We start from the raw sequence: 13,535 nt of genomic DNA on the forward strand, positions 1-13,535 counted from the left end.
GGTGATTTCTGTCCATAATGCATCTCACAATGAAAAAGGACAAAAATATAATGAATTTATCAATTAATGTGCATCATTTTATTGTAAATGTGCTCAACAGTATCAATTTGATTAACTTCCCTGATGTCATTTAATTAAAAAAAACTGTTCATAATTTAAATACATTAATGTTTTGAAACTAGTGCCAAAATAGAGGACAGCCACACACTTCTGGGCTGCATGTTTTAAGATTCAGTGATTTTGTTCAATATAAAAAGTTGTTTTCGACATTCCCAATCCCCCATATTTGTGTAGCATTCAATAGCAGCAGGAAAATCTGTCCAGGTGATCCTTGAAACCAAATCATATGTTTATGTTAAACTAGTAACGTGAATGTAGATACATGTCACTTACTCCACTTGTGGGAAAAGTCAAGTAGTCTTTTGGTTATTAAAAAAACATTAAGAAACGAGTGTCAACATGTCGTAATCTGCGCAGCTCCCCGAAATATGTACTGGATGGAGAGTTTTGGTAAATGAGGCGACGCTGTATGACCCAACATGCATCTAAGTCAAGAATGAGGAAAGGCGTTCAAGTTGCGAAGTGAACAAGCCCACAGGGAACACAGACGACTCACGTCAAGTCAGCTCCGTTACTCTCCAGCCATGGGAACGTTTTTAGACCGTTCAGTGATACTGTTTCTTTTTTTGTTATCGCCATCAAACGTTTTCGGTAAGTTTTTATCACTTAAACTACTCTTCTTTTTTCTTTTTGTTTTTACTTTCGCCTGCTTACGCGACCTGTGGGTGTTTCCGCCCGGCTCGTGGGGCATCTTTGAAGGTACCACCTACTGTAGGCTATATTTTCTGATGATTAGGCCATTCAATACAGCGGAATGTTCTTAAACGTTAACACAGAATAATTCAGCGTTAGCCCGCCGTTGGTTGTAATTGCGCTCCTCCGTTGGAGCTTTCGCCACCTTTCCTTATAAGGGAGTGAAAATAGTCGGGATGGGTTTCCCAAAGCGACCAGGCTCACCAGGTCTCCTCAGCAAAGCTCAAGTCTTCTATTATGATTTCATTCATAATAGAATAGGGAATGTGTGCATTATATATATATGCGTGGGTGCTTTTTGTTTTTATCTTTCCTCAATGAACTCAAAAACTAACTAACTAAAAGAACAAACCACTATGACAGACCTTTCTATAAAGTCTACATTATCAGACTTATTTTGAATAGCTCAAATACTGTAGCTGAAAAACCATACTGTGTGGTGCTTATTCAGTGGGTATTTAGGCTACTTCAGGGGCCCTTGACTATGCCAGTTCATTTTGGAGTTAATATAAATTCAGGCAGTTATTCAAAAGCCAAATTAAGCATTTTTCTTACAGCCTATATTCTGTCAGATCTCAAATGTAACACTACACACACGTATATAAATATTGGTGAGTGACTGACTCTATGTTTAACTCCAGTGAGCCACACCCATAGACCAATCTAGATAACAAATAGAAAAGCATTTGGAATTATCTGTTGACTTTCTTAGAATAAAACGTTTGGTGCAATTTGCTAGCACGGTCAAATTACTCTCAGAAAACATAATGAGCATCATTAATGTTATGGGTAAACTGCACACATGTTTTGCACAGTAGGCTACTCTCGACTGCATGTGATGGTTGTGGTATCTGAAGTTTGTGGTTGAACAGAGCTGCATACTTCTGATAAAAAAGTGTGGTCAACAGTGCTATCTACATTATTACTTTGCGTCAACAAAAAGTTGAAAGGAAATTTTTTTTTTTCTCAATGGTGGGATGTATTTAAGTTTTGAGCAATTTCAGATACATTTCAGAGGCAATTATTGTACTTTTTACTCCACTACATTCACTTCATACATTTATTTACAAGTTACTTTGCAGATTCAGTTCAACAATTGAAAAAAAAATAATCTAAAAAATAATCGAATAACCGATTTAGTAAAAAAGCCCCACCTTTACCAGCTGCAACATTAACATAATATACACATCAACAAATATAATCAATAACATTGTTGAGGTGCTATATGTATAGGTATGTTGGCTATCTGATGTCTTTCATTTAGTCATGTTTGGGTGTATAATATATATTTATGTATCTATGTATTTATGTTAGGCTCAGACTGTGTATTGCTACTTTTACTTTAGTAAAAGATCTGAGTACTTCTTCCACCACTGATTTTGTGTTGCATTTCTGTTGGTGTGATTAATCAAAGGTTCCAACATCTGCACATCACAAGGGGTCACCATTTGTCGACAGTGCTTGGCCGTACACCCTAAATGTGCGTGGTGCTCTCAGGAGGTAAAAACACCTGGTTCATATGCACATACACCACAGTGTCTAGTTGCTTCTCCTGTTCATTGCTCAGTGCAGCAAGTTGGAACAGAAACCTAATTTCCCAACAGCATACCTCTTGTTGTCATCAGCTGGTGTTGTAATGCAATGGTTCTTTATTCAGGAGTATGGGAAGGGGGGATCAGGTGCGTCCCGCTGTGACCTGAAGGAGAATCTACTGGATGGAGGGTGCAGTCCGGCAGCTGTGGAGTTTCCATCCAGCACCCTGAGTATAGACGAGGATGCACCACTCAGCAGCAAGGCCTCGGGCACAGCTGGTGGTGTCACTCAGATAACGCCTCAGAAAATCAGTATTACACTAAGACCAGGTACTTTAACACCCAACCAGACATCACCTTGATGACCAGATATACTTATTGGAGACCAGACACCAAGGACCATTATTATTGTTGTGCATGCACTACCAGCCTGATACACCAAAGCTGGTTGCATGTTTTTAACAGACATATTTCTATATGTTATTATTATCTAATATTTAATCTGTTTCACTTGAAAGTCAAAAAAAGGTTTGGACACACAATTGATCTCATTCAATCTACCATTCACTGCTCAATCTCTGTGGCCCTCCGCTCTTTCCCTCTCAGGAGATTCCAAGCGTTTCACCGTGTCAGTGAAACAGGTGGAGGATTACCCAGTGGACCTCTACTATCTGATGGATCTTTCATTTTCAATGAAGGATGACTTGGTTCGCCTTCGCACCTTGGGCAATGAGCTTGCCACGACCATGGGCCGCACCACAAGCAACCTACACATGGGGTTTGGAGCCTTTGTGGACAAAACCACCTCCCCTTACATGTACACCTATCCTTCAGAGGCAGTGGAAAACCCTTGCTATGGGTAGGTGTGGAGGTTATTGTTGGTGTTAAGTTTAAGGAGGAAAAGGAGCTGAAGGGGAGATTTTCTAATATTCTGAGAAAGTCTGTCCAGTTCTCCTCCACTGATTTTCTATCCCCGTTCACCTATTCAATGCATACAGAATTCATGAGACATGCCAGGCTCAATTCGGGTTCAAGCATGTGCTGTCACTGACGGAGACGGTGGGTCGCTTCACTGAGGAAGTGGTGAAACAGGAGGTGTCTAGAAATAGAGATGCTCCAGAGGGTGGTTTTGATGCTGTCATGCAGGCTGTGGTGTGCAAGGTATGAAGATGTAATTGCATACACTCGCTCGCTGATGTGCAAAACTGTCAGTCTTTCTTACACTTGTTATATTTATTTCTGTGTTCATCCTCATTAGGACAGGATTGGCTGGCGTCCAGATGCCTCACACCTTTTGGTATTCACCACTGATGCCACAACTCACATCGCTCTGGATGGACGTATAGCTGGAATTGTTCAGCCCAATGATGGAAAGTGTCACCTTGATAATGACAACATTTACAACAAATCCACTGTGCTGGTAAAGGCAGGAATTTTAATTACATCAGTAATTCACTTTGGTTTTTAATAGTTTGTGGAGTTGTTGGACAGCACCTGCCTCCATTGAAGACTATTTGTTTCCTGTGTCTTCCAGGATTATCCCTCCCTGGCACTCATGACAGAGAAAATGTCTGAAAACAACATCAATTTAATTTTTGCTGTGACCAAGCATGTGGTGCCACTTTACAAGGTAAACAAACTGCACTGCTTGTGTCACACAGCATGAATTTGTTTTATGTTATTGGTATTAAAAACACAAAAACTGGGTCATCACCTTGCTGTTATGCCTGTCTTCCCCAGGATTACAGTCAGCTCATTCCAGGTACAACTGTGGGAGAACTGTCCACTGACTCTGGGAATGTTGTTAAGCTCATTGTGGATGCTTATGCTGTAAGGACTTCCAAAAATTATGACAATAAGGGAAAAATTAAAAAGTCATGTAATCTATTTAATGGAAAATAGGATACTACTATAAATGTAACTGTTTAACTCCATAACTTTGTGTTGATCAGAAAATCCGCTCTAAAGTGGAGTTGGAGCTACTGGGAGTCCCAGAAGAGTTGAATCTCTCCTTCAATGCCACTTGCCTGAATGGAGAGGTCATCCCTGGACTCAAGTCCTGCACTGGCCTCAAGATTGGAGACACAGTACGTATCTGTTGAGATGCTTACATGCACATCTGGTATCTACATTTGTATCTACAATTGTCACAGAGACCTTTCCTCCTCTTTAGGTGTCATTCAATGTGGAGGCTCAGTTGCGTAGCTGCCCCAAAGAGAAGAGCCAGACTTTTACCATCAAACCGCGAGGCTTCAAGCATTCCTTGGAGGTCACTGTGGACTTTGCCTGCGGCTGCGACTGTGAGGCAAACGCCAAAGCCGACAGCCCCCTCTGTAGCAATGGCAATGGGACCTACGAGTGTGGTGTGTGTCAGTGTAACCAGGGTCGTCTGGGCCCAAGATGCGAGTGCTCGGTGGAGGACTACAGTCCATCTGATGATGTCAACTGCTCCCCGAAGCCAGGGAACCCAATCTGCAGCGGGAGAGGGGACTGTTTGTGCGGACAGTGCTCCTGCCATGCAAATGAGTTCGGTCAGGTTTGGGGCAAGTACTGCCAATGTGACGACTTCAACTGCTTGCGCTTCAAAGGGGCACTGTGCTCCGGTGAGTAGATATACCTTTTCTGTCTTAATCAGTGTTAGTACTCTTTGCAGTTTTGCCAACACCATTATGACATTTTGCTTAAAACAAAGACACAGGAGGAAGCACTTACTGGATCTGAAAGGGATGTGACATAAAACACATTAAAAACAAGACCAACTTGTGTCGACAGCACACCAATCCACCCTAGGGTCAGACAATCTCACTCTCCCTCACTACACCTGTACTCAGTACTCACTGTATAAACACACAGAAAACATACATGCAAGTAAATTATCTGGAAAACATAAAAATGTTCTCTTACATCTTGAAACAAACGTACCGCCCTTTCCTTCCTTTTCCTGCTCTGAGGCCCAGTGTGACCTTACTGGAACACACTCTGGTTGTTTTCAGTCAGTCTGTAAACACACCTTGGTCAGTTTACATAGTTTTCTGATAGAAAATCAGAAATCCACAGCCTTTTTCCAAACTAATGTGCAATTATTATTACAGTCTTTGCTTGCTTGTAAAGAACATGTAAATAATTGCTTAATTTAGCTGCCAAGCATAAACAGTAATGCTTACAAATGTCCAATCCTCTGTCAGGTCTGTAAACTTGTGTGTACTGAGTAGTTTTATTAACTTACTTACCACTCACAGCAGTGCCTCATGCTGTGCTATCACTCCCTATTACAAGTCTGCACAGCTCAGTGCACAGTTACTCAATCACAGTGATAAAACTTTAACAGGCTTTGTCATTGGGCAATTTAATGTAACAGTAGTTTGGGCCTGTGATTGTAAAGAGGAGGCTGAGCAATAGCAGAATAGTAAACTGTTTTATAATGCCTCCAAGCCGTCGACAGCCGTGGCTTGAGCCATTGTGTTTTCAGGTTATCTGTCCATCCGTCTATCCATAAATAAAACAAAAAAAACCCATTAAAATCTCTAATGATGTATATATACTCGTCACGACCTCATAGTACATCAGGTTTTAGTTTCAACCTCCTAAACTAAACATACTCCCGGCCCCTTGTGTGTGCACCATGGCCTAAGGAGAATATGACGGCTCATATGTGTGTTGGCAAGCTGGAATATTTCCTGGAATATGACATATTGACATCAACAAGGAGGAGTCTTGCTCAAGGTAGGTTGTTTTTCTGAGGAATGGGTATTAAGGTATTCAGCTATGACACACAGGGCTTGGGCGCAGACAGTCACCCATCTTGCCCACCCACATACCTACACACACAAAGCTGGTGTAAGACAGTCCACAGAGCTCAATTTGGGGCCGCAAAGTTGTTGTGTCTCAGTAGAGTCATGCTGCTGTTGTCTTTAAAGAGCGAGCGTCCCTCAGCCCCAGCTCAATTGGAGCTAATCAAAACTGGGGCACTGAAAAGCTCCATCTCTGTGGTATTCACTGTGGCTGAGTATTTCTTCGTCTGCTGAGGGGCTGTGGGACCGGTGCAGGGCCTGGGCGCAGGAGTCAGCAAGCACAGCCCCAGGGCCCATAAATTTGAGGGAAGAGAGAACAGGAAAATTTGCATTCCTCTGCTGGCAATTTGCCAAACCTCTTTCTCTCCAGTATATGTCTATCTCCACTGAACTTGATTGTGTTCCCTCTCTTCTTCCAACAGTGTAATGTGTTGTTTTACTGTTCTGTCTTCATCCCTGTTCTTGTCCCTTCATTGTGGCCCCCATGTTAACCTTCACTAAAGCCCAGGCATGTGATTAATGGGCAGGGTTACTGTGCTGTCTCACAGAGAGAGTAGGATGACAAGACCCTAAAAACTCCCTTTTATGTATGTGAATCAACTTTAACTAATGAGAATAACACAGCTATGCACTCTTGTCACGTTTAAGTGCTCTACACTTCAAAAGATATCCATAGTTACAATGACAATGTAGTTTTGCAATGATTTTGACAAAAAATATCAGATTTAGTTCAGTTATTCAACAGTTGTGTGCAGTTATCTTGTTGACAGAGTAAGAGAGATTACTCAACGGTTGCTTTGCTAAGCGTTAAATGTGAGACTGTTAACCATTAACCGGTGACCACGTCTGATCCCATCACAGCTACAAACACAATCTAAAAGAGGAGCCGTAGTTGGCAGGGCGTAGACTGGGGAATTGTATCCTGGAGTTTACAACAGCAGATGATTTGTTTTGAGCTCTGGAATTAGGGACCCTTGGACCCTTTGTGATATTTCATAACCAGTTACTCCCCCAGTCTGATCCAGCTGGGCTGTGACTCACCCACTTTGCTCTTAGTCATCCAGTGCCAAATCCTGTTTGGTTTCCTGCAAAGAACACTGTAGTCTCCTGGGCTCTGCCTTTGTTTCTAAGGTAGTTTAATCTCTCTGTAATCCAGGGACAAAAACTCATCACCAAATTCTGTCAGCAAATGGTTGCATCACTGTAACACTGTTCCCCTAATGACTTGGCTTTTGTCCTTTCTTCACTTCAGTAGAGTCAGAGGAAGCACTAGTGTGTGTGTGTGTGTGTGTGTGTGTGTGTGTGTGTGTGTGTGTGTGTGTGTGTGTGTGTTCCTGTCTGTGAGGAGATGGGGATTCATTAGTATGTTCAATCAAAAGAGAACATATTGGGATGATTAAGAGAAATGTGTCATGTCCCTTGCTGAGTAATATTACATTTTCAAACAATTAGTTACCAAGTTATTTTGTTGCTTAGCATTGTTTTGAAGAGAGGATGTAGATTACCCACTTGAAATACCATCAGTTTATGGCTACTGCTGTTGATTGTTTTAAAATTAGTATTTTTTTTAATAAACCAGTTAAACAACCATTAGCAACATTCTTATTTTAGAAAGTAACAAAAATAACACATTAGTAACACATTACAATAGTAATTACGTTGTTGCAGAATCTACAAACACCTCCACAGGTACACTTGCCCAAGCTTGCAATGCTTTAAAAACTCACAGGTTAATAGGCAACAAAGAAAAATGCACAGACATAATAAACCTATATAACACACACACACACACACACACACACATGGTGAATCAGTTTGCAATTGCGTAATTTTTATTTCGCAGTTTTGTTTGCCCTGCCACACCCATGTGATTATGGTCACTGAAAAACATATTTGAATTAATATGCAATAAGAGATAATATTTTAATTTAATACAAATTTGATTTGAATTGAAAGAAAAGTATTTTAAAAGGACTATAATAGCATTAACCTTGTCTTTTTTGTATCTTTCAGATCATGGTAAGTGTAGCTGTGGCCTCTGTCAGTGCGACGCTGGCTGGAAAGGAGAGAACTGTAACTGCACCACACGCATAGACACCTGCATGTCCAGCATTGGCCTGCTGTGCAGCGGCCGGGGTAACTGCCAGTGTGGGGTTTGTCACTGCACTCAGCCCGGTGCCTACGGAGATACCTGTGACAAATGCCCCACTTGTCCTGATTCCTGCACTATAAAAAAGTAATCATATTTATTAATGTTTAACGATAGAGATGAGGGAATGGACAAAAACACATTAAAACAGACTGTAACTTTTGAAGTAACTCATTCTTAATTACACAGAGTGAACCCCCTAGATGTTTTTAACATTCATGTATTAGACAGCACAAACATTTGAAAGCCATTTTTTGCCATTTCTGGTTGCCACTAGAGGAAAGGTTATGGGGTTTATTTCCCTGGGAGCATGTATGTGCTCAGCAGAGATGCAGTCTACCATGAAGATGAGATATCATAAACATTTTGACCTGAGGGTGGTTCAAGAAGAAATATCATGGAGTGTCCAAAATGGAAAGGCTTCATCCCCTGGGGACCAAGAATATGTATTGTAACTCCACTAGACTTCCCTGTTTTTTGTGGTTTACAAGTGAAATGTTTGGCCTTGTAGTGGCACTAAAAGAAATAGAAAGCTGGTCATCAAAACCAATAGGATTTATCGTGGAACCATGAATAGCCATAGATATACATTTATGGAAATTCTGGTTTAAAAAATACCTTACCTTGACATGACAAGTGTTGGTCAAGGAAAGATTTTGATCTGAAAAGGTCAAGAGGTCACCAAAAATATTAGAAGTCATCTTGACCATTAATATGTATACCAAATTTCATAGAAAATAACTGAAACTACTACTACTTTGCACTAGCAAAGGGAAAATCTTCAGCAAATAATTTGAGACTAACTAAACAACTAAGTTGGCTGGTTGCACTCTGCAGTGCAACATTGTTCCATCATGTTATTCCCAAATTCCAGGATGATAACAAACTTCTCCAACAAACTCAGGTGTGGTTTCGTGAGCAGCAGATAAAGATTAAAACTCCTCTCACGGCCAGACAGTCGGCAGATGTTAACACATCAAATTGAACCATGCACTGCTACTAAAGAGCATCAATAGTATGCACACTGTGCATTCTATAAAGGTAACCAAATGGGACTCTGCTTGCAGGGAGTGTGTTGAGTGTCAACACTTCAAGAGAGGACAGTACACCGACGACGAAAGCTGCAATAAAATCTGCAAAAATGAAATCGAAGTAGTGGATGAACTAGGTGAGAACTGTTTACTGCATACTGTGATCTTAACCTGTTGTGCTAATGCTTACTGCTGTTTTCCTGCTGCTAATCTCATCAGTAAAATGCCAGTGAAAGTATTTGAAGGCTTCAAACATGCAAGACATAAAAAGATATAATAGACTAATTAATATTCTATATCTTTAAATATCCCTTGTTAAACCTTTGTTGAACAATGTATCACCCTGTGTCTTCTTATCATCTTTCTCCTACAGTTTTCCATGATAATGATAGAAATAAAAATGCGGTGAATTGCTCATACAAAGATGAGGATGACTGCGTGGAGCACTTCCAGTATTACGAAGATGAAAGTGGAAAATCCATTCTGTATGTGGTCAAAGAGCCAGGTACTGTAAGAGTTTGTGTGCATGTATGAGACACGTACACCGTCAAGAGAACTGAGCATTATAATTTAGGTGCATTATTAGGACAGAAGAGTGTGTTCTTGAATACCATGCCGGCTACAGAAAAAGGGGGACAGTGTGTGCAGCAGAAATTGGTAATTTTCTAAAGAAAAACACATCACCAGCTATATAAACACAGCTACACTCTGCCACACCACAGAAACCCAGACTCATGGATATTATGTACAAAATCATTGTTTTATAGTGTGTTTGATACTGGACTGCAGTCGTTGCTAAACTCCATGAGTGACCTCCCCTGCTTAACAAACATCCTGGAAACCAGGAGGAAATGAGCTCTTTTTGTCCCTTCCTGTCTCTCGTCCGTCAGAGTGTCCTCAGGGTCCAGACATTTTGGTGGTGCTCTTGTCTGTGGCCGGAGCCATTCTGCTACTGGGCCTCATTGGACTGCTCATCTGGAAGCTGCTAGTCAGCATCAATGACGCAAGAGCCGTCGCCAGGTTTGAGGAGGAGAGAGCCAAAGCCAAATGGGATACGGTGAGATTTGTTTATAAATTAAAACACTAACTGCTTCTTATTCGGGGATCAATGGAGTACTGCTAATACAGTAACAAAAGTATGGTGCGGCACTGAATTGAACAGCATTACCTCTGTTTTCATTTCCAAGGCTGACAATCCCTTATACAGGGGAGCCACCTCTACCTTCACCAATGTCGCGTACCGAGGCAACTAACGACTAAATGCAATGAGGAAAAACTCAGGGGTCAACGACAGAGATGGAATGTAGTAGAGCAATGGATGGGAAGAAGATCCTACACTGTGGCTGAAAACTAGTTAATGCTGTCAACAACATGGTGTGATGATGTTTTTACACTATGTCATGTAGTTTTGGTACTGTACATGCTGATAGGAGTTCATTAAAACAGCATTTGTAGTGTGGCTCACATTAAAATAGAAATCCTCATGACCTAATAGTAATGAGTCAATATAGAAAATAGAGGGCAGCTTTTTTTTAAGTTGACTTTCTCTCAATTGAAAAGGGCAATTCCTTTTATTTGTTTTGGATTTGTCTTTCTTTGCTGAAAAAAAAACAAAAAACCCCGTAATAAAATATTTAAGTATAAAAGAAAAGGGCAGTTCCAAACGAACCACAAGACATTTTATAAGTAAACATAAAATGTGTACTATAGTATTTTTATAAATTATTAAAACACGCTTCTAGGGTTTTCATGTACATGACCAATTCCCTTTTTTCTAATAAACAATAAAGCTTGTAGTATTAATTTTGACAACAATGCAGCACTGCGGAGTATCGGTTAACTGTAAAAAGGAGTAAATCCACTTATTTACAGCCTCGAGGCTGACTTGGGTTACGGTGATCTTTGTGGTGTATACTGTTTTTTTAATGCATGTCAGCAATGGTAAATTAATAAATGCTTTGACATGTTTGTTTTGTTTTTATCCCTGCACCATTAACTGTTTTTGCGTTTGTTGGGCTTTTTTGTTTGTTTTATTTGTTAAATTCGATAGTGATCAGCACTGTTACTCTGAAATGCCATGTAGTTAATTTGTGTATATAAGCTGATTTTATTGCACATCAAATGATATTTGTCATGCTGCTTTGTAATTGTTGATAACAAACAAACTTACTCTTGCTCTTTTGTAACCTCCATTTGGGAGGAAAGAGGTATATTTTGGCTGTACAGCTCTGATCGTCTCTTAGGACATGGCCTGCAAGCTCATTGCATAGATGTCTGTATTTTTTTTTTTCCACCATTTTTTTAAATGCAGGGTGGGGTTTAACTCCAGTTTGTTACACAGAGGAAATGTATAAATATTAATTATACTTGTCTTCGACAATTTTTGTGTGATGCTTGACATTTGGGTTTCTTTAACAAATGTCAAAGCTACTTTTAGCATTTATTAGGATCAGATGTAGGCTACATTACAAAAGTTACTTGAAGTTCATATTTCAGATCAAAGTTGTCTAAAAATTCAGAAATAGAAAAAATTGCCTCCCAGTTTCACTCAGGCGCAAACAAGGGTGACAGTTTGCCTCCTGGGCATTACCGAGGTGCCCTTGAGCAAGGCACTCGACCCCCAAACTGCTCTGCGGGGACGCTGTAGAGTACCTTCCCACTTTTTCCTAATACTAGTATGGGTTAATGCAAAGGTTAAATCGCACTGTGTGCTGTGCTGTGTACATGTGCACATTTTGCATTTACATTCAATTCAGACAGTTTCACTATGATGTTAAAACTAGTATCAGTGTACAGAAGCGAACATTTCCTTTGACCACATCCGGTCACAACTTATTACTGAACTGTATCAAGTCATAGAATATTTCCTGTTGCATTGCCAATGTCATCAAATTGGTATTTCCCTTGTCTGTTGTTGTGCCCTGTCCGCTGATAGATAACACTTTGCACTTCCCCTCACATCCCACAACATATCTTTGTCACCCTATCCTGTTCACCCCAGCCCGATGAGTCCACTCAATGTGTGCTGAATCCAGTTATGTTTTACACTGTTCATTGGTACTTTAGTTACCCTTGGAAATAAAAGCGTACATTTATCACAATTGTCTATTATTTTCTCTTATAGCTGAAATCAAGTTACAAATAAAACAATGGAATGTGTTACCTCTTAGCTGGTTACCTGTACACTAAATATGCACATATTAGTATTTTCTAAACGTGTATACTTTGTTTGTTATGGACATGTGGACATTACCATACGTATAGATTACTGTAATCTAAATTGTTTGGTCTTGTAGCATCTCTACTGTTTTACAGTACATATTTTTTCTAAATGATGAGTGTGTCTGGCTGCAGTACCGGGAGGGGTTCTTTGTCAATATAATAGCTCAGTCCAGATGTTGACTACCTCCTGACTCAACATAACAACTAACTAACCAGTGTTTTAAATGTAGCAAATACAATTTTAGGGTTGCTCTTGCAGTGCATGAAAATGCTATAATTAGATATATGTGTGCAGAAAAATTTAGAATAGTCTAATTTCCTTTCACTGAAGGTGTCATTGCCATGAACACTATGCATTTTGGAAGTCACACTCTTTCAAAGTATTTATCAATAAATCTCGACTCCAAAGCTAAGTATATAAAGTTATGAATAAGTAGTTGTTGTAGGCTCTGTACGAAGACTTCCGGAGCACAAGAAAATGGCGTGGAACCTGTGTATTTGTGAAAACCGATATATGCAACAGGTCAAAATCAAAAATCAATCCACAAATGTAAAAATGACCAGTTTAACAAATTACACGTGAGGAACTGCTGTTTGTCAGTTTGTCTGTTAGGACTGGTAAAAACTAATATATATAGACTCAAATCACAAGTTAATTGTTGACCACTGAGACCTCAGTATAGGAATTCTCCACATTCATGTGGGTCAGCCTGACACCAGTGGACCATAGCAACGATATTCCTGGCATATGTCTCCCTCTAGTGTATAAACACTGCACTGATCAAATGCTGCGACATACAGAAACACAGAAAAAGGGTGCAGTATGAAAGTATTGAGAAGCAGCCTGTAGGACAGTGTTCAGAGCTGGATGATAGTCTGACTGGCTGTGATTTATCAGTTGAGTGATCGTCCATCGATAGGCCTATCTGGATATAGACTGAATATAAGAAGGGATATACAGAAGCGTGTCTCTTTCACGTGCTCCGTATAAAATCGC

The 13,535-nt window shown here is 40.2% G+C and overlaps 1 protein-coding gene across 1 annotated transcript; it reads left to right on the forward strand.

Annotated features, from left to right (window-relative positions):
• The first annotated feature begins 591 nt into the window (after nt 1-591).
• On the forward strand, nt 592-12,417 carry LOC306709181 (integrin beta-3-like). Its single transcript, XM_079177237.1, has 15 exons — nt 592-711; nt 2,228-2,313; nt 2,471-2,675; nt 2,952-3,204; nt 3,344-3,506; nt 3,604-3,765; nt 3,880-3,975; nt 4,086-4,175; nt 4,298-4,432; nt 4,519-4,948; nt 8,150-8,372; nt 9,353-9,453; nt 9,690-9,821; nt 10,207-10,373; nt 10,504-12,417. Exons 1-15 carry the CDS (start codon nt 645-647, stop codon nt 10,567-10,569), a joined length of 2,376 nt encoding a protein of 791 aa, XP_079033363.1. The 5' UTR covers nt 592-644; the 3' UTR covers nt 10,570-12,417.
• The last annotated feature ends 1,118 nt before the right edge of the window (nt 12,418-13,535 follow it).

The sequence above is a fragment of the Pholis gunnellus genome, assembly GCF_910591455.1.
Source record: "Pholis gunnellus genome assembly, chromosome: 17".
NCBI classification, from domain to species: domain Eukaryota; kingdom Metazoa; phylum Chordata; class Actinopteri; order Perciformes; family Pholidae; genus Pholis; species Pholis gunnellus.

What these genes read in the sequence shown, in the direction of transcription:
- LOC306709181 (XM_079177237.1), top strand. Translation starts at nt 645, where the DNA reads ATGGGAACGTTTTTAGACCGTTCAGTGATACTGTTTCTTTTTTTGTTA. An exon ending in CAGTATTACACTAAGACCAG is followed by an intron (nt 2,676 to 2,951) that starts GTACTTTAACAC and finishes TTTCCCTCTCAG; the next exon opens with GAGATTCCAAGCGTTTCACC. An exon ending in TGCAGGCTGTGGTGTGCAAG is followed by an intron (nt 3,507 to 3,603) that starts GTATGAAGATGT and finishes CATCCTCATTAG; the next exon opens with GACAGGATTGGCTGGCGTCC.